Source organism: Terrapene carolina, unplaced genomic scaffold (genome assembly GCF_002925995.2).
Source record: "Terrapene carolina triunguis isolate 2854851 unplaced genomic scaffold, T_m_triunguis-2.0 Scaffold68, whole genome shotgun sequence".
Classification (NCBI taxonomy): domain Eukaryota; kingdom Metazoa; phylum Chordata; order Testudines; family Emydidae; genus Terrapene; species Terrapene triunguis.
Window position 1 is genome coordinate 23,430,550 of NW_020664419.1, and position 27,952 is coordinate 23,458,501.

The window sequence follows — 27,952 nt, forward strand, 5'->3', positions numbered from 1 at the left end:
ACATTGCTGTAAGTATCCAATTTAAGTGGGAATAGAGATTGGAGTAAAACTTCTTTAGCTGAACTTATTTTTCCTGCCAAAAATATTTGTTTCAGTGCCATACAATGGAGATCTTGAGTCAAACTCTGATTTTCACCAACATTAGTTAAAGTATTAGTGAGTGAAGCATAGTTATGTCTTGACTACCAAAATATGCAGTGCATGTAGTTACACATTTTGGAAAGTCTTAGTAGGAGATGGCTGCTATATAGCCATGTACTTGAGAATTTCTCAAATATGTAACAGTTTTAGACAAACTGAAGCCGAGGGAAAAATTTATGACTGGCAGTATGTTTTAATAGACTTCCCTAAACTCATGTATGCAGTGTTGTATGAAGCCATGTGGGTCCCAGGATATGAGAGATGAAGAGTTCTTTGTAAGCTCAAAAGCTTTTCTCCCCCCGAGAGAAGCTGGTCCAGTAAAAGATATTACCTCACTCACTTGCTAAACTCATGCTGCAGTCAAGAAGGATACTGGCTAACATGGTTGAAGACCACATTGACTGCTGCAAACATTTTCAAATGACTGAAGCAGGATTTTCTTGTATATGTTTCTAATACTCATCGCTTTGTCTTTCAATCTTTATACCTGTACAATGCAGGCTACCAGTGTTTGTTTGTGTGCATTAGTCTTTAGGCATTGTGGGCTCTGCCCTCTATTGTAGAGAAAACCAAGATGTGATACAACTAGGCCTCTGTACAAAGGCAAATGGGCAAATTAATTTAAAGGATGGTGAAGCCATTCACATGATTTGGTATCTTTTTTGATAAAGTTTTGGTCCCAGAAGCTCATCTTGTCCTATGTTCTTTATGGAATGAGAGGTTGGACACTGTGGTGCTAGAAATCCAAACTGGTCTCAATTCTGACTTTTTCAACCCACATGAGAAACATTGTTTGTGAACAATGAAGTGAAACTTGTGTGACAAAACTACCAGCTAATTTGAATTTAAGTGAACATCCTGTAGAAAGTAAGTATTCAAATAGAAATGCTGACTAGTAAAACAACTCCCCCCCCCACCCCCCAAAACTTAAGCAGGAACACCAGTTCTTCACTACTACGCTAAATCGATCTAAATTACACAGCTTCAGTTATGTGAATAACATAATTGAAGTCTACTGAGTTAGATCCACTACATGGTGCTGTGTTGACAGGAGAGCGTCTCCCATCATCTTCCCTTATGCTTCTCGGGGAGGTGGAGTACACAAATTGATGGGAGAGTGCTCTCCCATTGATTTAGCATGTCTTCACCAGACCCTCTAAATCGACACTCGCTGCATCGATTGCAGCAGTGCAGATCTACTGGTAAGTGTAGACATGCCCAAAATGTGGTTTGTTTGTTTTTTAAGTCACCCTTCTGTATTTCACAGAAAATGGAGCCGCCTTAGTCAAAATTAACTTGTTAAAAGCCCACCTTTTGGAGCTAAGATTTTATTAGAACAGTACTCTAATTGGGTTAAACAAGATTTGTTTAAGCTGAAGAAATAATTGATTTACTATTCCAGCTAGTAACAGTAACAATGAAGTTAATTAATCATACTAGATACATACAGTGGTACAAAAGTACTGTTTTTATTTTCAACATAAGAAAAAATTACTCTTTGGTTTTGTAACTTTAAAAAGTGAGAAACCTGTCAAGATTACCAGGTCTTAGTGTGATGTCAATGAGAACTAGTTTATCAAACTTAATACTTTTAAGCTCATCCAGGATACATTGGGTCCAGACTGTTTCCCAAGTTACAAGCAGGTGCTGTATACTGCAACTTTCTGGCTGATTGCCTGTAAGAGGGAGCGCACTGTTTCTTCTAGCTCCACCAACTGTTTGGCTTTGTCTTCCAAGACTTTCTGATTGTTCTCATATGTGCTTTCCAAATCTGCAGGGAAAAGGGAGAAAAACTATCAACAGATGACTATCAGCTGTTTTTTGGGCAGTAAAATCATACCCGTATTTAAAGTGTTAATTCTGATCTTTGAGATAGAAAGCCTGAGATTAGATGATACAAATCTGGGCCTGACAACTTGTCTCATAATACTGTGGAAACAATGGGGAGGAAGTACTTACCTATAAATGAAAACGTACAGCTGTGTCCTTTAATTCATGTTGTAAAAATGGCTTAGGGATTCTGCACAGACTTGAAAGGACACTAGAGAGTGTGTTGGCTTAGTTATGGTCAGACTATTCAGTGAATCATGGCAAATAAGGGATTGATGTAAGGAAGAGTGGTTGGGGGTGAGTACAGCTTCCCCATGTCTGGTAAAAGCAGACAAAGTTCCCGTTCCACCCTGGTTGGTAAGGTGAGAGCTCCCCCTCCTGTTTCAATGTACAGCGCTAAATGTGGAATTCTTAAAACTGTTCTGTTGGAGTTAACTTCAATTTTTAAAAAGCAACTCTGCCAGTATCACTTTGGGTTATGATCGTGACAGATCTTTCTAGAATAACAGTGCTTGGATGGGAGATATCCAAGACTAAGGTGCTGCAGGAAATCACTACTTTTAGTCTTGCAAGGTGCCATGGCACTTGACATAAATTATGTTCTACCTAATCCTCCCAGCTGAAGTTTTAATTGGATACAATTTTCATTTTCTTTCCTAAAAGAGTTGTGCAATGTTATGTGCTGTTGATCAGTGACTGCATTTCTCCCAAGAAATGGTTGCACCACACTGGTGGGTGAATTGATCTCTGTAAGTGTGTAAAAGGATGTTTGGATCATTAGAAAAGTGTTCCATATACTGTGTACATAAGTGTGTGAACCACCAGCAATTAATGTAATTGGTTAAAAGTTCATTTTATTTCCTTTCTCCAGCTGCTGAACATTAGCACAGTTCATTCTGCAACCTGAAACATTACTTCAAAATCTGAAAGGAAAACCTTTTCTCATGCAGGCAGTCTTACCCTTGAGCAGCTGGAGTTTGCTGTTTGCTTGAGCTAACAATGATTTAGCTTCATTCTGCAGCATTCCAGCTTTTTTCCTGGCATCAGCAGACTCTTCTGTTTTTTTGGCAATTAGGTTTTCAACTGTTTTATAGTTGGCATGCAGTTCACTGTCAAGTACCTGCAGTTTCAAATTCACAACACAAGGTGGGGTTATTGCTCAGAAAACTGCAAAGAAAATGCCTGTTTCACCACTTGAACAGATAGTTCCACAGAAGCAGCAGAAGTTTCAGACTGAGACATTACTAGTAAGGATGTAGGAATGAAAGATTTGACAGCACAAAGTGTGTTCTAGTATTAGTGCAGCTCTTGGCTCAGTTGTCCCAACGTTCAGCTTTTGCTTTAGTTACCTCCCCCCCTTAATATTAGCATTCTCATTCATGTTTAATGCCTGCTAATGGCAGACACTTCTGGTGATCATCCACCCTTTCTAGTTATGTGGCTGGTCTGTTTCAATATCTAAACTTTCATATGCTGTACAGGATTCAGCCACAGAATTCATGACTAGTGAGAGCAAATCCTGCACAGCTTTCCAGTGTAAGGGTGATTAACAGGTGTTGCTTCGAGAAGTGCAGATTCAGTACAGAAGTGACCATGGCATCGCTCCTATTGTTGACAATTGCCAGACAGGAGCAGTGTCAAATAGATGGAGTTGAAAATAGGGCACCGTGTTTTTTTATTTATATATATATATATATATATATATATATATATATATATATATATATATATACACATACACACAATCATGAACAGCTCTAGAATTGGTGGTTATCTCACCTATAGTGACTCATGAAGTCACAAGCACTTCCCAGATGTTACAGAAAACACAAGGCTAGTGTCTCAGCTGCACTTCACTTTTTTGCAGCGCAGAAATCTCCTGCAAGTCTCCAAATATCCCTGGCAGGGAGGAGGCCCCATCAGGTGTAGAGCTGGCAAAGTCAGCTCCTACATCTCCCTCCCTCCCTGCAATCCCTGGCCAGGGCAAGTGTTGGGACAGGTAGTGGATGCACCAGACAATCTGGTCTGTAGATTAGAATCCAGAAAACTCACCAGCAGTATGAGCAGCATGAAATGTGCCATCTACAGCATGGGTAGGATCTAGGGAAATTGTCACTACTACGGCAAGGTTCCTGACAACATTTGTTATCACTCTTTTTTCTGTCTTTCCTCCTCCCATGCTAAATAATCAGACTCTTGTACTTGTTATTAAGCAGCATTTCAGAGGCCCCTTGTTTAAAACTAAGTGTTGCTTAAAGGTTAATTCCAACATCTTCACTCTTTTGGGAAAGGGAAGGCTCCTTTGAGACAGATGACTTTATTGTGGACAATAAGATTGGAGCAGTGAGACTTCCTTTGACACACAACTTTTGTTTTCAATTGTTTGAAGGCTGAAATCAGAATCCTTCTTAAAGGTACTGACTTTGGAAGAGACTCCATATAGACACCGCTTAGAAAGACACTGCTATGCTTGCAGAACATTTGACGCTTTAGATAACTGCTTACCAAACACTAACTAGAGGAGCAGGCTGGCAAGTGTTACATTGAGAGATGGAATCTTTTCTCCAGTGACTGAAGCAATGGGGGAATTCCCTTCAAAGTGCCAAGTTACAAGTACCTTGTTTGACAGCTGAATAATGTATTGTACACACAGTGACCTCTCATTCATAGACCCCAAGGCACTTCACAGAAGGTAAGAAAACTGTATTTAAATCCATTTTAGAGACGGTGAAACTGAGGCACAGAGAAGTGGTGCCCAAGGTAAAAGTCACTGGCAGTTGAGAGTAGAACTGAGATTTACCAATTTATAACCCTACACTTAAATACATCAGAATATGGAGATCGCTCACCTCTCCATGACTAATTCCTAGACGAGCAGAAAGCTGTCAAAGTTGGCAGGCTTTTTCTGCCATGTAGGTTGGTACCAAACCAAGTAGAAATTAATGTATTGGCAAATGGACCCAGCATTACCTTACTAATAAATGAATTGGGAGCAACAAGTCTGACCTAGTTCACTGAACGATGCCAGTAATATTCCTGGGCAGCTAGCTCGCTGACACCTGGTGCCCAAGCATGACAAGATTATGGATAAAGCTGGCAGTAGCACTGAAATGCTTTTATCCCGAATATAACTCCCAGGGATTGTGTTTTTGAGGAAGTCAGCTGGCAAGTAGGTATCTCACCTCTTTAACTTCTTCGGCATTTTGTTTCACAGTAGCAATGGTTTCTTCAATCTGTTCCACATTCTCTGAATTTGTAGCAGCCTTTTGTTTAAGATCTTCCACACTCTTCTCTAGCTCAGTAATACGTAGGGTAGCGTTGTTTAAGGTTTCTTCAGATGCTGCATTTTCAGATTCAATCTAACCAGGAATGAAAGAACAGTTTAAATATTCCCCCAACAAATGTATGCGTTGATTTTTGAAATCAGCTTTCTAGAGAAAAGTCTTGACCAACTATTTAAAATGTCTGTCTCCAAAGTCTATCCTCAAACTAGCATTATGCAACTCTGAAATATCACCAATATACTATGAAATTACATGTGAGGGTTTTAAGAGTACAAATTACAATTTACAATTCAAGTGAAGTAAGAGGGGAATCCATTTTGAAAGTGAACTAGGTTGTATGTCATTAAAAGCATATCTTATGAAATGAAGAGAAATAACCTTTCATTCCTTGTACAACCCAAGCTGGCTGAAATCATTGACTTTTGAATGTCTTAGAATGCAAGACTGGAGCTGTAATGTGTTTGTAATTGGTAAGGATAGAGTTCCACTAACTTCTGAGAGCATTCCTGATGCACATCTGATACTCCAAAGGGGGGGAGGAGATGCATCTCAGTGTAAGACGTCACCAAGACATCTGCAGTCTTTGGCTTCAATTAACTGTAAACTCACATGAAATACATGGGATTTCACCAAGCATTTGCACATGTCAGGAATCACTCAGCTTCCAGGGCAAAAAAATTCCAGATTTGGAAATGTGAAAGGTATTATTGAAATTAACAGCTCAGCTAGATCCATTATTGTTCATATAAATGGAAAGAAATCACTGCTGTGTTAATTACCCTTTCAGCAGTGGATAAAGAAGTGCTGGGTAGCTTAGGAACCTAATAAGCTGAATATTGACACTATCAGATGTCAGTGCTTTACAGTCTTGTCAATGGGACGATCTATGAAATGGTTCTTTATGAACTGGACTTGATGAAATGAGAATGGTCGAAGTCTTCAAACTTGAGTGAAAAAGTTCTAATTCTAATGGAAGATATTTAATTCTTATAAAAGCCCACTATTAGTGTAGAAGGTACTTGGGAGGGCTTATTCTATGACTGGGAAGGGCCCTTCTCATTATTTGTAAAGCATCGAGCAAGCACACTTGGACACTATTACTGATAATGAATTAGTCCTTTACTTAAATATTCACACTTCATGCATATGGGGCTCTGCAATGACATCATTTGACAAACACACAACAATTAATGCTTCAATAAAGCATTAATGCTCATGTGTTCTCACACTGTACTGGCAAAGTGTTTTGCATGGGTGGGAGAGTTGGCAGCATGGCTCAGCTACCAGATGATATACGTTAATAACGTAGCTGAAGTCGAAGTACCTTAGTTCGAACTTACCGCGGGTCCAGACGCGGCAGGCAGGCTCCCCCGTCGACTCCGCGTACTCCTCTCGCGGAGCAGGAGTACCAGCGTCGACGGTGAGCACTTCCGGGATCGATTTATCGCATCTAGACAAGACACGATAAATCGATCCCAGAAGATCGATTGCTTACCGCCGGACCCGGCGGTAAGTATAGACGTACCCTTAGCTAAAGCAGTTACCTAGCATCAAACTAGGTACATTGTGAATATTTTTTATATATAGTTAGGACTTACTGAGGTAAGTAGGTCCTGCGTTCCTCTAATGTCTTCTTCAGCTTGTTTGATGGCCTTTTCGGCTGCATTTTGGGCCTTTTCAGCTTCTTCCAGTGCTTCTTTCACGATAGCTGCAGTGACTTTAACATCTTTTGCACTTTTGCTGTGGAGCAGAAGTAACAATATAATATGTGACGTTAGAAATGTTTCATTTTGGTATGAATAAGAATTTACACCAGGATGAATTTAGCTAACTACGTTTTTGAAAAATATTTGAATGAAATCAAGAGTCTGGTTCAAAATCACTGATTTAAAAAGACAGCTGATACAAAACAGTGTAGTACGTTACCTTGCTTTATTCGCTTCATCTAACAGCATCTCAGCTCTGGCAATGTCTCCGGCACTTTGTTGTAAGATAATCTCTACATCAGAAAGGCTTTCCACACGCTCACGGATATCCTCTGTCAGGGTCTGTAGCTGCTGGGGGCTACCTGGCATCTTCATCTTCAACACTTCATTAGCAACTGCCTCAATGCTATCCAAATCGGCGCTATCCTCTACGATGGCACAAATGCAACAGGGTAAGCGGACAGTTGAGAGGATTAGCAAGCCATCCATGCCAATGTCAAATAACACTACTGAAATCCTTGTTAGTGCTGTTCCTTAAAAGCAAGAAACTGACAAACAGCCATGGCAAACGAAACACCACCACCACAATTTGCAGAAAATATGTAGAAAGTAGGTGGTATGCTCAGTTAGGGTAAAATTCACTCCTATGCAGAATGCCACCACAGAGCGTAGAGCCCTGCTTAAGTCCCATTTCAGCCTCTTGAGGGGTACTTTTCACCCATTGGCCTCCAGTGGCTTGAGCGCAGCTTGGGAATCAGTAGAACTGTGTAATTCCTAACACTGACTTACTGCATGGCTTTGTGCAATCTCAGACCTTGTCTGCCCTCCATTTCTCCAGCTATAAAAGATAATTTGACAGCCTCCTGGAAGCTGTAAGGATCAATTAGATAATGGACCCACGTTCCATTGAAATCCACAGGAGTTCAACAGGGATGAATTTGGTCCAACGTTTGTAGTGCTATGAATATGAGATGCTAGTGAAGTACAAAATATTATGAACTGAAATGGAATAAGAGTCATTCCTTTGGTGCACATTCATACATTTCTAAAGTGAAAGAGGGCCATGCACAACGTTTAGATACATGTAACAGCAGCATTTTATGCCTCTCAGGGATTGGGGTTTAAGCAAAAGTTGCCTCTATTGCTCACATGGTCCTGTGGTGCTGTTACATGTATCTAAACATTTCTTCCTGTGTTTGCACAGGACTGAACACATTCTTAGCACGTAAGAAAACACTGATGTTTGTAGGCCAGCAGTTGCACATAACAGACCTCCCCAATGGAGACTGTCCTCCATCTTCCAAAAGATCTCGCACTTCTCCACAGGTTAGCACAGCTAATGATTGAAATTTCAATGCTGATTGAGGAGAGTTAGCTACACAGTTCCCTTGAAATTAATGGGAGTAGCATGACAATCTCCTAGTAAGTTTTAAACCACTCCACTCCACCACCAATCAGCTCTATTGCAGAGGAGAAGGCAAAGTCTGTTAAAGTTCCAATTAAGATGAAACTGAAAGGCCTTTCTCTTCCTTACTAGGTGCATTTTTTTCACAACATTGTGCAAAGAATCAACTGCTAATCTGTATTGGTAACCCCACCTTTCACCTATAAAGCTGAAAATGGATCCCGCTGCCTATAAAAATCTTAAACTTAAATGAAATGCATAATCAAGACAAGACTCACAGAAATGATAGTATTCAGAAAGGATTTTAAGACTAGGTTAGGCAGCTACCTAGAGAAATGCATGAGAAAAGCTATGTGCAGAGTTGGAAGAGTCTACTATTTTGCATCTGTAAATGTTACAAAAATGTACAACATCCTAACTTTATAAAGGCCTCTAAAAATAAGCTAGCAGAATTTCTCATAAAGATAAAAATCACTAATGTCAACTAAGGTAAAGATCATCCTTACGCATCAGAAATTCCCTGATCTGCTTAATAAGGTTTCTCAGATCTTCATTGCTTCTGTCCACTTGTTCTTTTGTGGCATTGGTTTTGAGCAGAACTTCTTGTGCATTTTGTTTTGCTTCATCTGCTCTCTGTTTTGCCTCGGAGACCTAGGAGGAGGTAAATAAGGTGGCCTGGTTTCACACTTCCTTGCACATTAAGGCCCATTTTGCAAACCAAAATGCAATTCTGAAAAGACAATTGATATTTGGAGTCCAAAGCAGTGTGGGAAACTTGTTCTCATAAAACTCACGGAATGCTTTCCCACAACACTAATGTTACTTTAAACAACTCAGGCAAATATTTATGGATTACACATGGAATTTCAGTATAAACAAGTCCACTTTATGAGGCTTTTTTTTTTTTTTTTTATTAAAGGATAGTGCTGGTGAAGTTATGCAACTGGAAAGAAACATTTTAAAATGAATGTCTGGGGGGAAAATGTTCTGTAGTTTTGTATCATATCCCTGTTGGGGAAATTTCTTTCATTTTAAATTAATGTTTAGTGATCTACTTGGAAAGAATTACCATTTTAGAGAGTTCTTCAACTTCCGCCAATGCACTGAGTATGTCTCTGTCAAAATCCATGGCTTTCTGCCACGCACCGTGAGCCACAGTAACCAATCCCTCGCAGCCTGGTCCTCCGCATTTCTTTTCGCCTTCATCTGTTCGGCAGTTCAGACCGCCACACTCTGAGTCAGCACAGGAAGCCCCCGAGGGAGTTCCACATGTCTGCAATAGACCGACAAGGAATAGTCACGCTTAATTGCTCTTGCTTTGGGGGATGGGTGGGAGGGGGAAGAAGGAAAGTGGACCAGGAGGTTTCTGATGATGCTGGAAACATTTAGTGGTACCCGCACCCCTAGCAGTGAAATCTCAGGAGAACGCCTGAGAAATAAATGGTAGCTGTAGCTGCTGAACTGCAGCATCAAAAACTAGGGCATTCTCTACTTCACATGTGTATCATTGTGAGATTTGTTCCAGTGCAGAGTGATGTGGGAAGGGAAGCTCCTATGTATAAACACACAGCCCTCCAGGCACAAGCAGTTTGGGTTATAATGGCAGTACCAAGACAGTCATCCACCCTGCACTGTCTTATTGAATGACGTGAAATCGGCAAAGACTTGGTTCTTTCAATGGAAAATGACCCTCAGACTTCTGTTAAAAATGGAGAGGGAAGAGGAGGGCCCTTCCCTCCTGAAGGCAAACCTATGGATTGAGCTGGCTGAAACTCAAACTTGGTCTTGGGGAAATTATGACGTTTCAAAATTTGTTCCAAATTGGAAGAAATCCAAAAATATTTTGAAATTTCCTCAAATGAAATTTTCCAAAAGATACCATTTTGGGTCTATCTAAGTAAAATGTTTTGTTTAAAATCAAAATGTTTCATCCTGAGTTTGACTTTGAAAGTTTTATATAAAGGCTCAAAAAGTTGTTTCAGAACAAAAACATCAAAGTGTTCCAGTGTGACTTTATCAAAATGCTTTTTTCTCAAAATGAAATTTTGACAAAAATCAACATGTTCCTCTGCAAAGGTTTAATTTTGAAGAAACAGCATTTTGTAATGTAAATACATTTGATCAGAAAATGTTTAACCAGCTCTATCAATGAACTACCCCTAGAGTCTGGATAATAAATGGAATCATTAAAAAAAAAATCTTTAAGATGGAAGGTTGGACAAAGTTTTCCTTTTTTGGCAGGGGGTGGAAGGAAGGATGACAGTCACGAAAATAAACATTTTGCAGGCAATATCCCCCCAGTAAAGGTACACAAAACTGAATCGGGTTAATTTTAAATGTTCTCTTTCTCTAACAAACAGCCTTAACCTTTTTCTTTCCCTGATGTTTGGCATGCAATCCACTATTCTCAAGAATAGTGGCTCTCAACTTTTCCAGACTACTGTACCCCTTTTAGGAGTCTGATTTGTCTTGCATACCCCACATTTCACCTCAACTTAAACTACTTACTTACAAAATCAGACATAAAAATACACAGCACACTATTACTGAAAAAGTGCTTATTTTCTCAGTTTTATGATATAATTATAAAATAATCTAATAGAATATAAATATTGTACTTACATTTCAGTGTATAGTATATAGAGCAGTATCAACAAGTTGTATGAAATTTTAGTTTGTATGGACTTTGCTAGCTTTTATTGTAGCCTGTTTTAAAACTAGGCAAATATTTAGATGAGTTGATGTACCCCCTTGGCAGACCTCTGTGTACCCCCAGGGATACATATACGTCTGATTGAGAACCACTGCTCTAGAAAGCAGAATGTCCTGCAGGGGGCTGCACTTCCTTAAGGCTCCCAGCAACTAATGATACTGCCTAGAACCTTGATAAACTTTATTTAAACAAGAGTTTCAATGCCAATGGACCTGCGGGACAGGAATGTGAGGGAGGGGTTCCAACTAAAAGTCTCTTCACCCCCCCCCCCCAAGAAAAAGGAGCAGTGTCATGTTAGATAACAGTTGCTAAAAGGGGACATGGGGGGAGAAAATAGGAGGGACAATGCAATCTTTAGAGAAATCATCCTGTAACTTACTGATACCCCTAACCACTTAAGTTAATAAATATGCCCTTTCCATCATATTTGCAGGCTGAATTGTTTTCCAACTGCAGCTGATTTACTTCAAAGGAAAGTTGCAGAAGGAACACTGTGAATCTCCCAGGAAAAAGTCACCCTACCTCAGATTTACTTCAGCTTTACCGCTGTGCAGAGAATAAGCACCAGACTGCTTCTCAGAGTGTCCTTTTGACTCAAGAGCTCAGAAAAAGGTCTGCTTTGTCTTAGATCAGAGAAGTCCAGGGCAAGCACACAGCATGCATAAAGTGGCCACTGGCACATCTTCTGTCATCCCCACCTCTATTGGCGTCCTGCATCCACAGTCTTCTCCTCTCATTTTCACTGGACAAACCCACGTCTGGTGCCATATCCTGCTGGACAGGGACAGTGCTCCACAAAACATGAACTGTTGGGCTTTACGCTAGATGAATAGCCTCCCTGAGCATGCATCTAGCTAAATACAGTAACTCCTCACTTAACGTTGTAGTTATGTTCCTGAAAAATGCAACTTTAAGCAAAACGATGTTAAGCAAATCCAATTTCCCCATAAGAATTAGTGTAAATTGGGGGGGGGGGGGGGGGGGTTTTGGGGCAAGGGGAATTTTTTTTTTTTTTTTTTTTTTGCCAGACAGAAGGCATCATATATATTTTAAACAAGCAGTTTAATACAGGTATAAGTTTTAAACAATTTTAAAGTAACAATTTAATACTACAATCATCATTGCTGAGTATGAAGCAATGGGAGGTGCCCCCTCCTTACCCCACACAGGCACAGCTCAGTGGCACTGCAGACAATGAGGCAGGCAAGGAGGCTGAAGGTGCCATAGGCTAGGAGAAACACGTTGCGCAGCTTCCCCTACTGTGCAAGCACCAGGTGCGGGGGACTCAACCCTCGGCCTGCCCACTCTACCCCTTCCCTCAAGCCCCCACCCTTAACCCGCCTCTTCTCTCCCCCCCACCTCTTCCCCCTTTACTCTGCACGCCGCGCTCCTCCCCCCTCCCAGTGTTCAGGAGGCAGGGGACGAAAGGGGAGCCTGTGTGCAGAGTCCTCGCTCCTCCCTCCTGCTTCCTGAACGGTGCAAACCAGCTGATTGCCACAGGCAGGAGGTGGGGAGAGCAGGGGGAAGGTGCTGATCCATGGGGTCTGCCAGCGGGTCGGAGGCGCTGGGGGGGCATAGGGGAGCTGATGGGGGGGCTGCCAGCTGTGGACAAAGCAGGCAGCCAAATGACATTGCGGAGCATTGCACAACTTTAAACGAGCATGTCCTGTAATGGAGCAGGGACGCAAGATCGAAACAACGTTAAGCGAGAGGACCTTAAGTGGGGAGTTACTGTACTACACAACTGTAGGACAATACACCTCTACCCCGATAGAACGCTGTCCTCGGGAGCCAAAAAAATCTGACCGTGTTATAGGTGAAACCACGTTATATTGAACTTGCTTTGATCCACCAGAGAGCGCAGCCCCCCCCCAGCGCTGTTTTACCGCGTTATATCCGAATTCATGTTATATCGGGTCGCATTATATCGGGGTAGAGGTGTAGTTAAAAAAAAAAAAGAGAGAGAGAGAGAGAAAATATAGATGCACCCAATGAAAATTCCTGTAAATCCAAACATTACATTAGCCAGAGTGATGCTTAGGGAAGAAACTTGTTGATGAAGAGTGCTGCAGAGGTCTAGTGGAGTAGTTTTTGATCTTTTGGGTAGGGTGACCAGACGTCTCGATAAAATTGGGACCGTCCCGATATTTCGGGGTTTGTCCTGATATCCGCCGGCAGCGCTGGGGTTTTTTTTTGCTCCGCCGGCGGGACTGACATGGCTTTTCTTTCTTTCTTTTTTTTTTGCACCGCCCTTCCCCCCATGTGTCCCGATATTTTCTTTCCCTCATCTGGTCACCCTACTTTTGGGGCTCATGACCCCAAAAACCTGGTCTTATAATCAACCAAGTCTGATAATTCTTTGTGGGTGCAAAGGACTGTGGGATTTGGGTCATGGGAGGAAACAATGGGATGACTGAGTACTGTCAGGGAGAGGGGGTTGGAAATGGGACAGGTGAAGTGGGTGGGGTTTGGAAGTTAGTGCACCCCTTGTGGTCCACAAGTCATGGAACAGGTTCCAGTTCACAATCTCTCTCAGTACACCAGACAAGCATTTTTCCATAAGTAAAACCCCCTTCAACAAAGTAGCAGGCTCTGCCTTCCTGCCTGTCATTTCTGCAACAGCACCACTGATGTTTTCCTGCAGGTTCTACACGCAAAGAAATCTTAACCACGTACCTTCTCAGCCACTTCAGAAAGATCCAGACTTTGCAGCTTGCCTGCGAGTTCATCCAGAAGGCGCGACTGTTCCTCTTGTTTTGCCTTGAACTGGGCCTCTTGCTCACTGATTAAGTCTTCCACTTCCTGTCGTGTCTGAGCTGACAGTTCCACAAGGCTATCAGGGTGAACAGTGGAGGCATTGACCCTCTCTTCTGCCTCCAGGGACATCTGAAAATATTTGGTGATACTATCCAAGGCTCCTGCAGAAATTAGATCCAACTGTTCAGCAATCAGCCCTCATTGCTGAATTTATAGTACAAACAATTTGTTATGGGGAATCTAGTGGATGACAAAATTGTATAAGGCCATTTCTCTATTAAACTGAATACAAAGTTATACAAACGTTATTACTGTTAGTATGCTTGAACTATGTATGGGGAAAATTCTGCTATTCTTAATCAAACAAACCTCCCATTGATGGTCCCACTGATGCTTTGACTTCAATGGTCTACAGAATTTGACTCTCTAATATTAAAAAGTTTGAAAATTCTTCCAGACTAAGGGTCTGATCCCGCTCCCACTGAAAGCAAAGGAAGATCTGGCCCTAGATTTATAAAGATAGAGCTTATTTACTTCTGTGACTCATTGAATCCATGGAACTGCCTGGTGAGTAGGTGCAATTCATCCACGAGCAGTGGTCCAGCACAAAACCTACACACCACTGAAGTCCAGGCTTGCCGGGGAATACATATTGGCCAATCCTTGTGCAGGCTCTCTGCACAGAGGTTAATGTCACTCTCTGTATGAGTAGTAGAATCTAACCCTAAAGTGTGACATACTCTTATTCACAAAGATTCATGCAGTCTTTCATACAGAAATTTAATAATCTCATGTAATTAAATGTGAACTAAAGTAACTTCAGACATCTGTCTGTGTACTTAATTGTGGTATGTAACAAAATGCAAGTATACCACTGGACTTACTGTTGGTACATGTAACTGGTCTACAACTTCTATACATTAAGAGGTTTTAAGGTGACTTTGTTCCCTAAGTTCTTGAGCTAGTTTTGCAATGCACACAAAAACAGAGACTTCAAAGAAATCCCTGCTAGATCAGCAACTCTGCCAAGACTCGGAAGGAAACTGCACTCATAGAACATGTTTTATTACTGTTTAGAAGATTAACCTGATATTTAAAACCATACACTTATTTAATCATTTGCTGCCCTGGCTTTTTTCTTTTTGCCCATGAGACACCTCACCCCGGATATCGGAGATTTTTATAAACTCGAGTTGTTCTGCAAGTTCTTTCACAACGAGGTCTAGGCTCTCTGCATCTGTCTCCAGGGCCCTCAGGTGAGTGTCCGTGTTATTGCTTTTTAACGCTATCACAGAGAGCTTATCTTCTATTTCAGCCATCTTTTCTGTAACATCTGCTGTTAGCTTGCTGCAAGCAAAACACAGAACCTACATTTACTCGAGGAAAAAAAATCTATTAGCCTTGAATTTTTTTTTATAAAGAAAGCTGTACAGTAGTTACAATCCTTCCATCCCTCCCCAATCAGTGCTGTAAGCAATTTGTAACAGCTTGGCTTCCTAGAATACTGGTTTTGTTTCCTTTATCACAAAAACTACTTTTTAATCTACAACACATTTATAAACTCAAAGCACCCAATTGCTCAGAAAACAGCTGCTTTGTGTAAGATTAACCAGAGCCAGATTCCAGAACACTGGTGTAATGCTCTTGAACCATGGCAACTGCATAGGTCAGAGTGTCAATTACTATGATCCATACATAATTTGCTTCACATCCCACACAGCTACAAATGCATTTTTTGATTACTACAACTGAATGTCAGAAAACAAACAAAAATTCTCTGAACACAATGGATTCTTTTAACTACTTTATAAAGATTCCCTTTTGCCAATGGCATCTTCTGGGTGGAGGTGGGAGAAAACATCCCACCTCCAGCAAGAAAGGTAAAAGGTGAGCGATAGCAGCTCTTTCCTCTCTGTTCAGCAAGCCGTTCCCTGCTTGCCAGTCTTTTTGCTCCAACAAAAATCCCATACTTCTGTTGTGAGGTCTAATAAAGTGGAACCAGAGATGTGATTGCAGCCACAGTTCATTGACATAGGTACATTGTCATCAATGGGACCTGAACCTGGGACCTCCAGCACCAAAAAACATCCAGCGCTAAGTAGCAGGCTGTTATAAGGCCTCAACTAACCTCACTAGGCTTTGGATTAGGACCATCATCACTGGGGCAAGGCACCACTCTCCCCTTCGCCAGGCCAGATGGAAGGGAGCAAAAGTGAGGTGGTTTATAAAGGAGGGGAGAGGTAGAGTGGTTCCTCTGCATGCCCTCACCTCTATTGGAACCAGCACCCAAGTATTAACAACTCTCCAGGGATACAGGTTAATGGAGCTGGGGAGCAGCCACAAATCATTAACTACAAAACCTCTTCACGAGCATTTTAGCCTCCCCTTTTGGTTTGGATGGGAACGTTTTAAAGGTGGATGGAAAAGTCTCATATTCCATCAACTGCTTTACATTATTTCAATCAATAACTGTAAAGGTTGTTGGTATTTAACCATCCTAGATTTCACAGGGGCTCACCCTTCTCCATCTCCTTATTTTTAAATACAATGAATACAGGACTTCTGCATCTTACACTTCATGAAATGGAGACAACCAGTGTTACAACACTGGCGTTTTCTGTTGACAATGTTTAGTTTTTTAGATTAGAAAGAAGTCTGCATTACTATCTAGATGGCTGTAAAACAAAATTCCAAGAATTCAATCTCTGTCCCTGCATTCTCTCACATAGTAGCTGTGCTTGTCCTTTGCCCTGGGGGATCACAAGGAATCAACATGACTGGCTCCATGTTAATTGGTTGGCAGGCTGACAAAATACAAGCATGGCCGCCCCTTCCAAAGTTTCAAAGATCATGACAGTTTGGGGTCCCAGCTGCATTTTGTTTGTGCGCAGTAGAATCGGACTAAGAGCACTGCAGGCCCATTCCTGCCAGACAATGAGCGCTCGGAGCTCTCACGGGGGAGCTGAGGGTGCTCAGCACATTGGAGTATCGAGCCCTAACTGAGCTGGAAATATTCACAGAACATGTACTGTACTCACCCTGCTTCCTCAAAGAGATTTCCAATGTTTTTAAGGGGCTCAGCAGCTGGATTTTGAGCAAGGATACTTTTAATTTCATTCAGTTTCTCTTCCATAGTGTTGATAGTTTGCTGGTAAGGGCCACTGACCCCACTGATTTTCAGGATTTTTGCTCTCTCCAGGAACCTCTGTGTCCTATTAGTCAGTTCACTAATGATGACGTCCCACAGAGCGAAACACTGATGACATGGCGCGCAGTCAGGGAAGATGCCGGAGTAGCCGCGGGTGCACTTGTCACAGCGGGGTCCCTCGACACCCTCCTTACAGACGCACAGCCCCGTGGAGCGATTGCACTGAGGTGTCTGGATTCCACGGGGATCACAATCACAAGCTGCGAGGGGGAAGTAACAGCAGCAGGATGAAAATGATGATAAAGTTGGAAGGAAAAAATATATATTCCCTGACACAAACAGAAGAACTTTAATCATAATTACATGAATGTGAAATCAGCATGTATGCAAACTACAGTAGTCAGCTACGTCCGGACAGGGTTACCTTGCTGTGAATGCCAGGACCAAGTATTATAAAAGGAGGACAAAGTGATACAAAGAGGGAAGAAATCCAGGAAGGTTTTTAATTTCATTTCACATGACTCAGAAAAAGTCACAATGTGTATTAGGGATGGACCCATCCTACAGTGTATTTGGAACTGGACTAAGTTGGAATCTGTGACCAAAGGTTGAGGGTATTTTGTTTTTCTGGCCTCCCTGCCCTCTCCTCATTCGAATGACCCAGGCCCCTTGGTGGGTGGGTGTGGGTGTGTGTGGGGGGGAGGGGGCGGGAGAGAGAGAGAGAGAGAGAGTTGTGGATCCACTGTTACCAGAGCCAGGCCCAAAATGTATGTATATATGGATAGGATGGAATTAGGGCAAGGGAAGGGAGCTAGGAAGAAACACTAGCTAAGTAAGGAATACTTGGAATTAAAAAAACCTTGTTTGCAATGGGGAAAAGGCAGACAAATGTCCTAAAATTCTACCACGCAAGTGCCAAATGTCACAAGAGACCACACTCTCTTCGTAATTGTAGAGGGAGGACAAAGCTGAGCATAGGCAACTTTTTATTGATCGTGAATTCAGATGACAAGCAATTTCTATTGAGCTAATCAGGAAGGGGCAAGTACAAGCAAATGCAATTATCTGGTATACAAACATTTGTCTACATTTATATGCAAATCAGGTGCGACTCTCCAGTTCCTGGTGAATTGCTGATTGTGGCCCAGATGGTAAATTCTGGGCACCCCAGGTCTACAAATTGACTATACAAATGTCTTTCTAGTTGGCCCTAATACACACGTGAGAGGATTATTAAACTGATGTGTTACACTGCTGGGTTTTTAAAACATATTTGCATTTTGTACATAAACTGTCTAAGAGAAGCAGAATTTACAAGCAGCGGACGTTTGAGTTTTTACCTGACCTCTCCCTAAATAGCCAGGTAGGAGAAGCAGAGAGGAAATTACCAATCTTTAAAGCTCTTAATAAAGGGATGGCAGCAAAGAACAAAAGGGAGAAGCCTTGCAACTATTCTGGAACTGCCATTCATATCTTCGTGGTGAAATGAACCCAAAATAGATCAAACGTACATTCCTTTAACATCTAACAAGAGGACTTTGACACCCAGCAGATGAAAGCTTTGAGTTACACATCACATCTTTCAAGAATACCTCATAAATGTAACACATACTAATACTGTGTTCTTGATGGATTTATGGGCCATATGTATGTTCCTGTAGCAGAGTTATAGGCTATTGTTAAAGTCCCTTCTGAAAATGTCCATCTTCCTGCTAAACAGGCATTTCCCCCTTGAAAATGACATGGAAGCAAAATAAAGCAGGTCATCTATACCAGTGGTTCTCAACCAGGGGTACAGGTACCCCTGGGGGGTATGCAGAGGTCTTCCAAGGGGTACATCAACTCATCTAGATATTTGCCTAGTTTTGCAACAGGCTGCATAAAAAGTACTAGTGAAGTCAGTACAAACTACAATTTCATACAGAGAATGACTTGTCTATACTGCTCTATATACTATACACTGAAATGTAAGTACAATATTTATATTACAATTGATTTATTTTATAATTATATGGTAAAAATGAGAAATTATGCAATTTTGCAGTAATAGTGTGCTGTGATGCTTTTGTATTTGTATGTCTGATTTTGTAAATAGGTAGTTTTTAAGTGAGGTAAATCTTGGGAGTATGCAAGACAAATCAGACTCTTGAGGGGGGTACAGTAGTTTAGAAAGGTTGAGAGCCGCTGATCTATACTGCTTGCTTTCATGTCATTACTTCATAATACATCCTCAGTCCTTAACCAATTAATTCTTCTTCTTTTTTTTTTAAGACCTTAAAGGATCAAATTGCTTCATAAACAGAAACTGCTTTTTTATAGAGCATGGATACAACAGATACCAGAATACAGAAATGACTTCTGTTCCGGGCGAGTCAGTTTATGTCTGCACAATTTAGCAAAATGGTCCTTTTGTTCTCTGAATTGTACTCCAACACAAGAGATTGTTTTTACTTTACATCAAAGCGCTTAAGTATTCCCACAGCAATTTGCTATGGAATATATTCCCCACAGGCAAATCCTCAGGCTCCTATTTGAAGGAGGTCAGTTAACCCTTTCATCAACTATTACTCCTGGAAATAAGACACTCAGTTGAGTGGTCAATTATCCAAATTCCATTATACCGATGTAACAGAAAGTAGTGTACATGGTATGTATTTTTCCCCCTCAAAGAGCCCTAGATTATATTACCTGTATTATATTACATGTATTACATGTGAATTAAGCAAATCAGATCACTGTTTTATTTATAATTTATCTGCAGATTTAAAAAGCAATCAGTTAAGACCATTTAGGCAATTCTAATCTGGCTTTCCAACCAGATCACAGCAGGCAAATAACTCCTGCACCATCATTTACATGATAAAGTGCATCCAAACACAGTGCTCCACTTTGGAGATTTAGAGAAACAAAACAATAGAGGATGTAGCAGGGGGAAAAGGGGGCTGAAATTAAGCATTTCCCAGTCCCCAAACTTTCTCAGGATAACCAAGCTCTGTGCTTCAACTGTCAGCACAAACGTACTAAGTACTGCTAAGATATAGTATCTAAGAAGCCATTATCGACCACAGAAAAGCAGAAATCTATAGAATCTCAAGGGAATAAATCCAATGCTTAGAAAATGGTTTGTAAAAATGACACTTTTACATTTTAACTATGTGTTATTTGTGATGTTTTGTAACCTAAGTCACAAACTGCTACTTATCCAGACCAGAAGATAAAGCACAAGTTTATTTCTAAGTAAAACAATCTTGGTTTAAGGGAAAGCAAAGTAAAACCTCTCCAAGGACTAGCATAATAAGAAACAACAGAAACAAAAAGCAGAGCTTTATTTCAGTCACTTTTTAATTTGGGAGGAATTTTTATATGTTTGTGGTATGGTTTCTCCAGCTAGAGCCCACTTTTTGCTTCCTGTGTAGCAGTAACTGAACATAAGAACGGCCATACTGGATCAGACCAAATGTCCATCTAGCCCAGTATCCTGTCTTCCGACAGTGGCCAATGACAGGCGCCCCAGAGGGAATGAACAGAACAGGTAATCATCAAGTGATCCATCCCCTGTTGCCCATTCCCAGCTTCTGGCAAACAAACAGAGGCTAGGTACACCATCCCTGCTCATCCTGGCTAATAGCCAGAGATGGACCTATCCTCCATTAGTTTATCTAGTTCTTTTTTGAACTCTGTTATAGTCTCTGCCTTCACAACATCCTCTGGCAAGGAGTTCCACAGGTTAACTGTGCATTGTGTGAAAAACTACTTCGTTTTGTTTGTTTTAAACCTGCTGCCTATTAATTTCATTTGGTGACCCCTAGTTCTTGTGTTATGAGAAGGAGTAAACACCACTTTCTTATTTACTTTCTCCACACCAGTCGTGATTTTATAGACCTCTATCATACCCTCCAGTTAGTCATCTCTTTTCCAAGCTGAAAAGTCCCAGTTTTATTAATCTCTCCTCATTCAGCAGCTGTTCCATACCCCTGATCATTTTTGTTGACCTTTTCTGAACCTTTTCCAAGTCCAATATATCTTTTTTGAGATGGGGTGATCACATCTGCATGCAGTATTCAAGATGTGTGCGTACCATGCATTTATATAGAGGCAACATGATATTTTCTGTCTTATCTATCCCTTTCTTAATGATTCCCAACATTCTGTTTGCTTTTTTGACTGCCACTGCACATGAGTGGATGTTTTCAGAGAACTATCCACAATGACTCCAAGATCTCTTTCTTGAGTGGTAACAGTTAATTTAGACCCCATCATTTTATATATATAGTTGGGATTATGTTTTCCCAATGTGCATTACTTTGCATTTATCAACATTGAATTTCATCTGCCATTTTGTTGCCCAGTCACCCAGTTTTGAGAGATCCTTTTGTAGCTCGTCGCAGTCTGCCTGGGACTTAACTATTTTGCAACATCACTGTTTACCCCTTTTACCAGATCATTTATGAATATGTTGAATAAGACTGGGCCCAGTACAGGCCCCTGGGGGACACCACTATTTACCTCCCTCCATTCTGAAAACTGACCATTTATTCCTACCCTTTTAAAAATATCTTTTAACCAGTTACCAATCCATGCGAGAACATTCCCTCTTATCCCATGGCTTTGCTTAAGAGCCTTTGGTGAGGGACCATGTCAAAGGCTTTCTGAAAATCTAAATACACTATATCCACTGGATACCCCTTGTCCACATGCTTGTTGACCCCTTCAAAGAATTCTAGTAGATTGTCGAGGCATGATTTCCCTTTACAAAAACCATGTTGACTCTTCCCCAACAAATTCTGTTCATCTATGTGTCTGACAAATTTTGTTCTTTACTATAGTTTCAACCAGTTTGCCTGGTACTGAAGTCAGGCTTTACTGGCCTGTAATTGCCGGGGTTCACCTCTGGAGCCCTTTTTAAAAATTGGCATCACATTAGCTATCCTACAGTCATTTGGTACAGAAGCTGATTTAAATGATAGGTTATAGATGACAGTTAGTAGTCCTGCAATTTCACATTTTAGTTCCTTCAGGACTCTTGGGTGAATACCATCTAGTCCTGGTGACTTATTACTGTTTAGTTTATCAATTTGTTCCAAAATCTCCTCTACTGACACCTCAATATGGGACAGTTCCTCAGATTTGTCACCTAAAAAGGATGGCTCAGGTTTGGGAATCTCCCTCACATCCTCAACCATGAAGACCGATGCAAAGAATTCATTTAGTTTCTGTGCAATAGCCTTATCGTCCTTGAGTGCTCCTTTAGCATCTTGATCGTCCAGTGCCCCACTGGTTGTTTAGCAGGCTTCCTGCTTCTGATGTACTTAAAAATTTTTTTTGCTATTGCTTTTTGAGTCTTTGGCTAGCTGTTCTTCAAATTCTTTTTTGGCCTTTGTAATTATATTTTTATACTTCATTTGCCAGAGTTTATGCTCCTTTGTATTTTTCTCATTAGGATTTAACTTCCACTTTTTAAAAGGATGCCTTTTTGCCTCTCACTGCTTCTTTTACTTTGTTGTTTAGTCACGGTGGCTCTTTTTTGGTTCTCTTACTATGTTTTTTAATTTGGGATATTCATTTAAGTTGAGCCTCTATTATGGTGTTTTTAAAAAGTTTCCATGCAGCTTGGAGGGATTTTACTTTTGGTGCTGTACCTTTTAATTTCTGTTTCAATAAGCTTCTCATTTTTGTGTAGTCACCCTTTCTGAAATGAAATGCTACAGTGTTGGGCCGCTGTGGTGTTTCCCCCGCCACAGGGATGTTAAATTTAATTATATAATGGTCACTGTTACCAAGTGGTCCACCTCTTGGACCCGATCCTGTGCTCCACTTAGGACTAAATCAAGAATTGCCTCTCCTCTTGTGGGTTCCAGGACTAGCTGCTCAAAGAAGCAATCATTTAAGGTGTCAAGAAACTTTATCTCTGCATCCTGTCCTGAGGTGACATGTACCCAGTCAATATGGGGATAGTTGAAATCCCCCATTATTATTGAGTTTTTTATTTTAATAGCCTCTCTCATCTCCCTGAGCATTTCACAGTCACTATCACCATCCTGGTCAGTTGGTCTGTAATATATCCCTACTGCTATATTCTTGTTATTCAAGCATGAAATTACTATTCATGGATATTCTATGGTACAGTTTGGTTCATTTAAGATTTTTACTTCATCTGATTCTACGCTTTCTTTCACATATAGTGCCACTCCCCCACCAGCACGACCTGTCCTTCTGTCCTTCCAATATATTTTGTACCCTGGTATTACTGTATCCCATTGATTATCCTCATTCTACCAAGTTTTTGTGATGCCTATTATATCAATATCCTCATTTAATACGAGGCACTCTAGTTCGCTTATCTTATTATTTTGACTTCTAGCATTGGTATATAAGCACTTTAAAAACTTGTCACTTTTTAGCTGTCTGCCATTACATGATGTAATTGAATGGGACTCTTTTTTTTTTTTTGACTGCTTCTCATCAGATCCTACCTGTATTTTATCATCTTCCATCTTTCTCCTCCTTATTAGGACATAGGGAATCTCCATTTATAGATCCTCCCCTAAGGGATGTCTGAACCACGTGCTCTTCCACACCTGTCGGCTTCCCCCCCCCTCAGCCCTTAGTTTAAAAACTGTTCTACGACCTTTTAAAATTTAAGCGCCAGCAATCTGGTTCCATTTTTGGTTTAGCCATCCTTCCTGTATAGGCTCCCCCATTCCCAAAAGTTTCCCCAGTTCCTAATAAATCTAAATCCTTCCTCATCCACGCATTGAGACCCTACAGTTCTGCCTGTCTAACTGGCTCTGCGTGTGGAACTGGAAGCATTTCAGAGAATGCCACCATGGAGGTCCTGGACTTCAATCTCTTACCTAGCAGCCTAAATTTGGCCCCTGGACCTCTCTCCTATCCTTCCCTAGGTCATTGGTACCTACATGTACCACGACCACTGGCTCCTCCCCAGTACTATACAGAAGCCTATCTAGATGTCTCGAGACATCCACAACTTTCACACCAGGCAGGCAAGTCACCATGCAGTTCTTCCAGCCATCGCATACCCAGCTATCTATGTTTCTAATAACCAAATCGCCCATTACTAATACCTGTCTCTTTCTAATAACTGGAGTTCTGTCCCCAGTGAGAGAGGATACCACAACATCATCTGGAAGGAGGGTCCCAACTATGGGATCGTTTCCCTCTGCTCCAGTTGGATGTTCTCCTTCCCTGAAACTTTCATCCTCCACAACAGCACAGAGGCTATCAGATGGGGGGGGGAGGGGGGGACGGGACCATTCTACTGTGTCCTGGAAAGTCTCATCTATGTACCTCTCTACCTCTCTTAGCTCCTCCAGCTCAGCCACCCTGGTCTCCAAAGCCTGTACACACTCTCTGAGGGCCAGGAGCTCCTTGCATCGAATGCACACATACGCCACCTGCCCATAGGGCAGGTAATCATACATGCTGCATTGGTTGCAATAAACTGGGTAGCCCCCACTCTGTTTCTATTTCTTGAATTCTCATGCGGAATAAATCACCTGTTTACCTTGTTACTTATATATAACTTCCAGTAACCTAACCACCACTCCACCCACACAACACTACTTGATTATTATAATTTTTATTTAGTTAAATGTAAAATAATTTTTTTAAGTTTCCCATCCTAGGCTCCCTGACACATCATTAACACAATAAAATCCTAGCAGCATTAATCATTTCAACAGGAATTCAGGTAGCCAGACACCAACAGAAACTTCTTTTTCCATCACACTGTGGGGAAACAAACCCTTCTGCAAAAACTCCATCAAACAGGTGTCTCATGCAGCATGCTCAAAATGCCACTGAATTTGAGCTATTTCACACCAAGCGGGATGTGGGAGCAAGTTCCAGTCCTGGAGCCTTCAGAGAGGGGGATTGAGCTCAAATGCCTCTACGGATCACAGCTGTGGCTGGGTGGCATGTGGAGGACAGGCCAGTCCCAGGACATTTAAAACTTTAGAGGTCACAACCAACACCTTAAGCTCCACCGGGAGATCAATGGGTGGCCAGTGCAGATTTTGGAGCACTGGCATCACGTGCATCTTGGGAGATGCCGCCCCATTCAATAAGCAGCCCATTGCTTTCTGAACCAGCTTTTTAAGGTGTAGTCCCAGCCAGCGGGCCTCGCAACAGTGTAATCAAAAGCACAGATGACAGTGGCATGGTCTGCGTCCAAAAGGAAAGATTGCAACCTCCTGCCCAGACACAAATGTTAATAACCTGACTAGGGGCTTGTCTACACTGGCACTTTATAGCACTGCAACTTTCTCGCTATGGGGTGTGAAAAAACACCTCCCTGAGCACTGCTAGTTTCAGCGCTGTAACGTGCCAGTATAGACAGCGCACTAGCACTGGGCGGTAGCTACACTCCTCATGGAAGTGGGTTTTTTAGAGCACTGGGAGAGCTCTCTCCCAGCGCTATGCCGCGACCATACAAGCTCTTTAACATTGCAGTGTAGACAAGCCCAAAGTTAATGCTGTAATATGATCATCAGACAGCAACTGGAGAGCTAAAATCACCCCGCCACTAGAATTCCTAGAAATTAATGATGGACATGCTCCCTTAGTCAAAGGGCTTAATGTGGTATTAGTTATTATCACAAGTAATCTGGGGTGGGTATACACCAAAACCAAATTGTGACACTTCTTGATTCAGGTAGCCTGCAAAAGTGTAAATTAATACCCACCTCTACCTGTGGGTATCAGTATCTGACCCTGCAAGATACACCTACAGAGCCTACCCCCAGCCTAGAAAACACAGCTGAATCCCTGGGACTTAGAACCCTATCAACAAGCTGAAGAGGTACCAGCCACTGTCTCAGATTTTTAAGTTACACTTTACTGTCACTGTAGTTGTACAGTGTCTAGTTTACAAGATGAGGATACAAAGTTATTAGCTTAAACCTAGTCATCTGATTTTCCCCAGGAAGAACAAGAAACAATCAGAGACATCCAGGGACACAAGAGTGTTTCAGTGCATATCTAATTGCTGGAAATCGCTCCCAGAGGTCACTTGGGAGAGTGGGTATTAGGGGCTAATACTGCAAATCTGATGAGAAGAGCACTGAAGGCCCTTTTAAGCAAAGGTAAAGTTATTGTACTCACATGACTAGAAATTGGGGGAGAATGGTTCATTCTTCACTTTAAAACCACACAGATGCTGATATTACGAAGCAGTCTCTGGTCTTTACATTTCTGCCCAAAACAGATTTAAATGCCGTAGCCAGCTATGGTTAGTAACTGCCTTTAAAACAAATAATTGATTGTTCTCTTTCCACATGAATTGGTGGAAGAAAGGCAAGGGTGGGGTAAAGAGCTGCAAATTAATACATGGAAAACTGCTTGCTTTGCAGATTAGGATTAGTTACAAGAGGATGATCAAACATATTCTTTAGTAAATGGCATAGGCGTGGGAACTAGGAGTGCGGGGGGTGCTGCAGCACCCCCAGATTTTACACGGGGCCGCTAGCCCCACACCCAGGCCTCCACTCCCCAGCCCGGGGCTTGAGTCCCAGCTGCTGGCCCTGCTCCAGGCTCCATGCCCTGCATCTGGGTCTTGGGACCCGGACACTTGACCCGCACCCCTGCACTGCTCCCGGCCCCACTGGGGCGTGAGGGGGTAGGGGTAGACAGGGGTAAAGGGACTGGCTTTCAGCACCCCCACTATTAAAAGGGTTCCAGCGCCACTGGTAAGTGGAAAGGGATACGATGATCAAAACTCTTATTATTATTAGCTAAAGAATATGCATTCTAGCCTGAGCAGTAGTGCTGGATCAGTAAATCTAAATTTTTCCCTGTGGAAAATTTTGTGGGCTCGAAAAAGCACCCCAACTTCTGTAGGTCCAATAAAAGCTTTTCAATCTTACATAGCAGGGGTGCTGAAACAATTTGTATAGTGGGGGTGCTGAGAACCACTGAACCAAACTGTAAACCCTGTATACAATGGAAACCATTTCAAGCTGGGGGTTGCAGCAGCACCACCTGCACCCCTAGTTCCAGCACCTATGTTACACAAAGTTCTTCCTCAGGTCTCGTGTTTCCCTGACCCGAGGAAGAGCTCTGTGTAAGCTCAAAAGCTTGTCTCTCTCACCAACAGAAGTTGGTCCAACAAAAGATATTTTCTCACCCACCTTGTCTCTCTAATATCCTGAGACCAACTCAGCTGCAACACTGCATACTACAACCTTTTGAAATTATTCAACCAAAAAGTTTCAGATTCTCAGCACGGATTTTTCTAAATGAAGTGAAAGTTTTCATTTCATCTTGTTTTGAAAGGTCAGTTGGGAACTACATTTTTTTGCTTTGAGTTTTCTGATTGGAAAATTAAAATATTTCATTGAAATTGACGTTTTCCTGCGGAACATTTTGATTTAGACAAAACAATTATTTCAGTGTCAGTGACCTCCTTGTAAATATTTGTTACAGAAACCCCAAGAAGCTCAGGACTTCTGGTTTCATCTTGAAAAGCCAGAGGCTACATCTTAGATAAGCAGCTAAGTCTGAATGGGGTGAAAATAGTTGACCTCATTCAACTTTTCAGAAACGGTGACTGTATCTTTCTTTGAGAGGAGCATTAACTAAATCAAACGTGTGACCGATGTTAGCCACTTAACGCACTGCTGGAAGGTGCTCAGATACTATGGTGCTGAGCTTGGTACATGAACCTATACAGAATAGATATTTTTCTTTCAACCTTTAAACTGGGCTGGAGACCATTAATGTTTTGTCCCCACAGCAAAACAGCAACTGGTTTGTTCAGACTCGGCGGGACCTCCTGACTGTAGTGATCCATTATGACAAAAAACTATACAGTAATTTGTAAGGTTGAAACTCAGTGCATTAGCTTTTGCATAGCTAACAAATAAATGGAGTGCGTGTGTGTATGTGCATTTGAATAGTTAGCCATTGATTCAAATTATTCTATAAACATATTGCTAAATCCTCGGCATT

The 27,952-nt window shown here is 41.6% G+C and overlaps 1 protein-coding gene across 1 annotated transcript in view; it reads right to left on the reverse strand.

Annotated features, from left to right (window-relative positions):
- Positions 1–1,432: 1,432 nt before the first annotated feature.
- The window catches only part of LAMB1 (laminin subunit beta 1), an 80,391-nt gene continuing 53,871 nt past the window's right edge, over positions 1,433–27,952 (reverse strand). Inside the window, exons 24-33 of the mRNA XM_026648907.2 lie at positions 16,875–17,244; positions 14,999–15,183; positions 13,756–13,997; positions 9,436–9,639; positions 8,873–9,017; positions 7,182–7,389; positions 6,854–6,995; positions 5,154–5,330; positions 2,932–3,091; positions 1,433–1,912 (exon numbers count right to left, since the gene is read on the reverse strand). Coding sequence (XP_026504692.1) covers positions 1,776–1,912; positions 2,932–3,091; positions 5,154–5,330; positions 6,854–6,995; positions 7,182–7,389; positions 8,873–9,017; positions 9,436–9,639; positions 13,756–13,997; positions 14,999–15,183; positions 16,875–17,244 — 1,970 coding nt within the window. The 3' untranslated portion in view covers positions 1,433–1,775. The remainder of the gene's footprint in view (positions 1,913–2,931; positions 3,092–5,153; positions 5,331–6,853; positions 6,996–7,181; positions 7,390–8,872; positions 9,018–9,435; positions 9,640–13,755; positions 13,998–14,998; positions 15,184–16,874; positions 17,245–27,952) is intronic.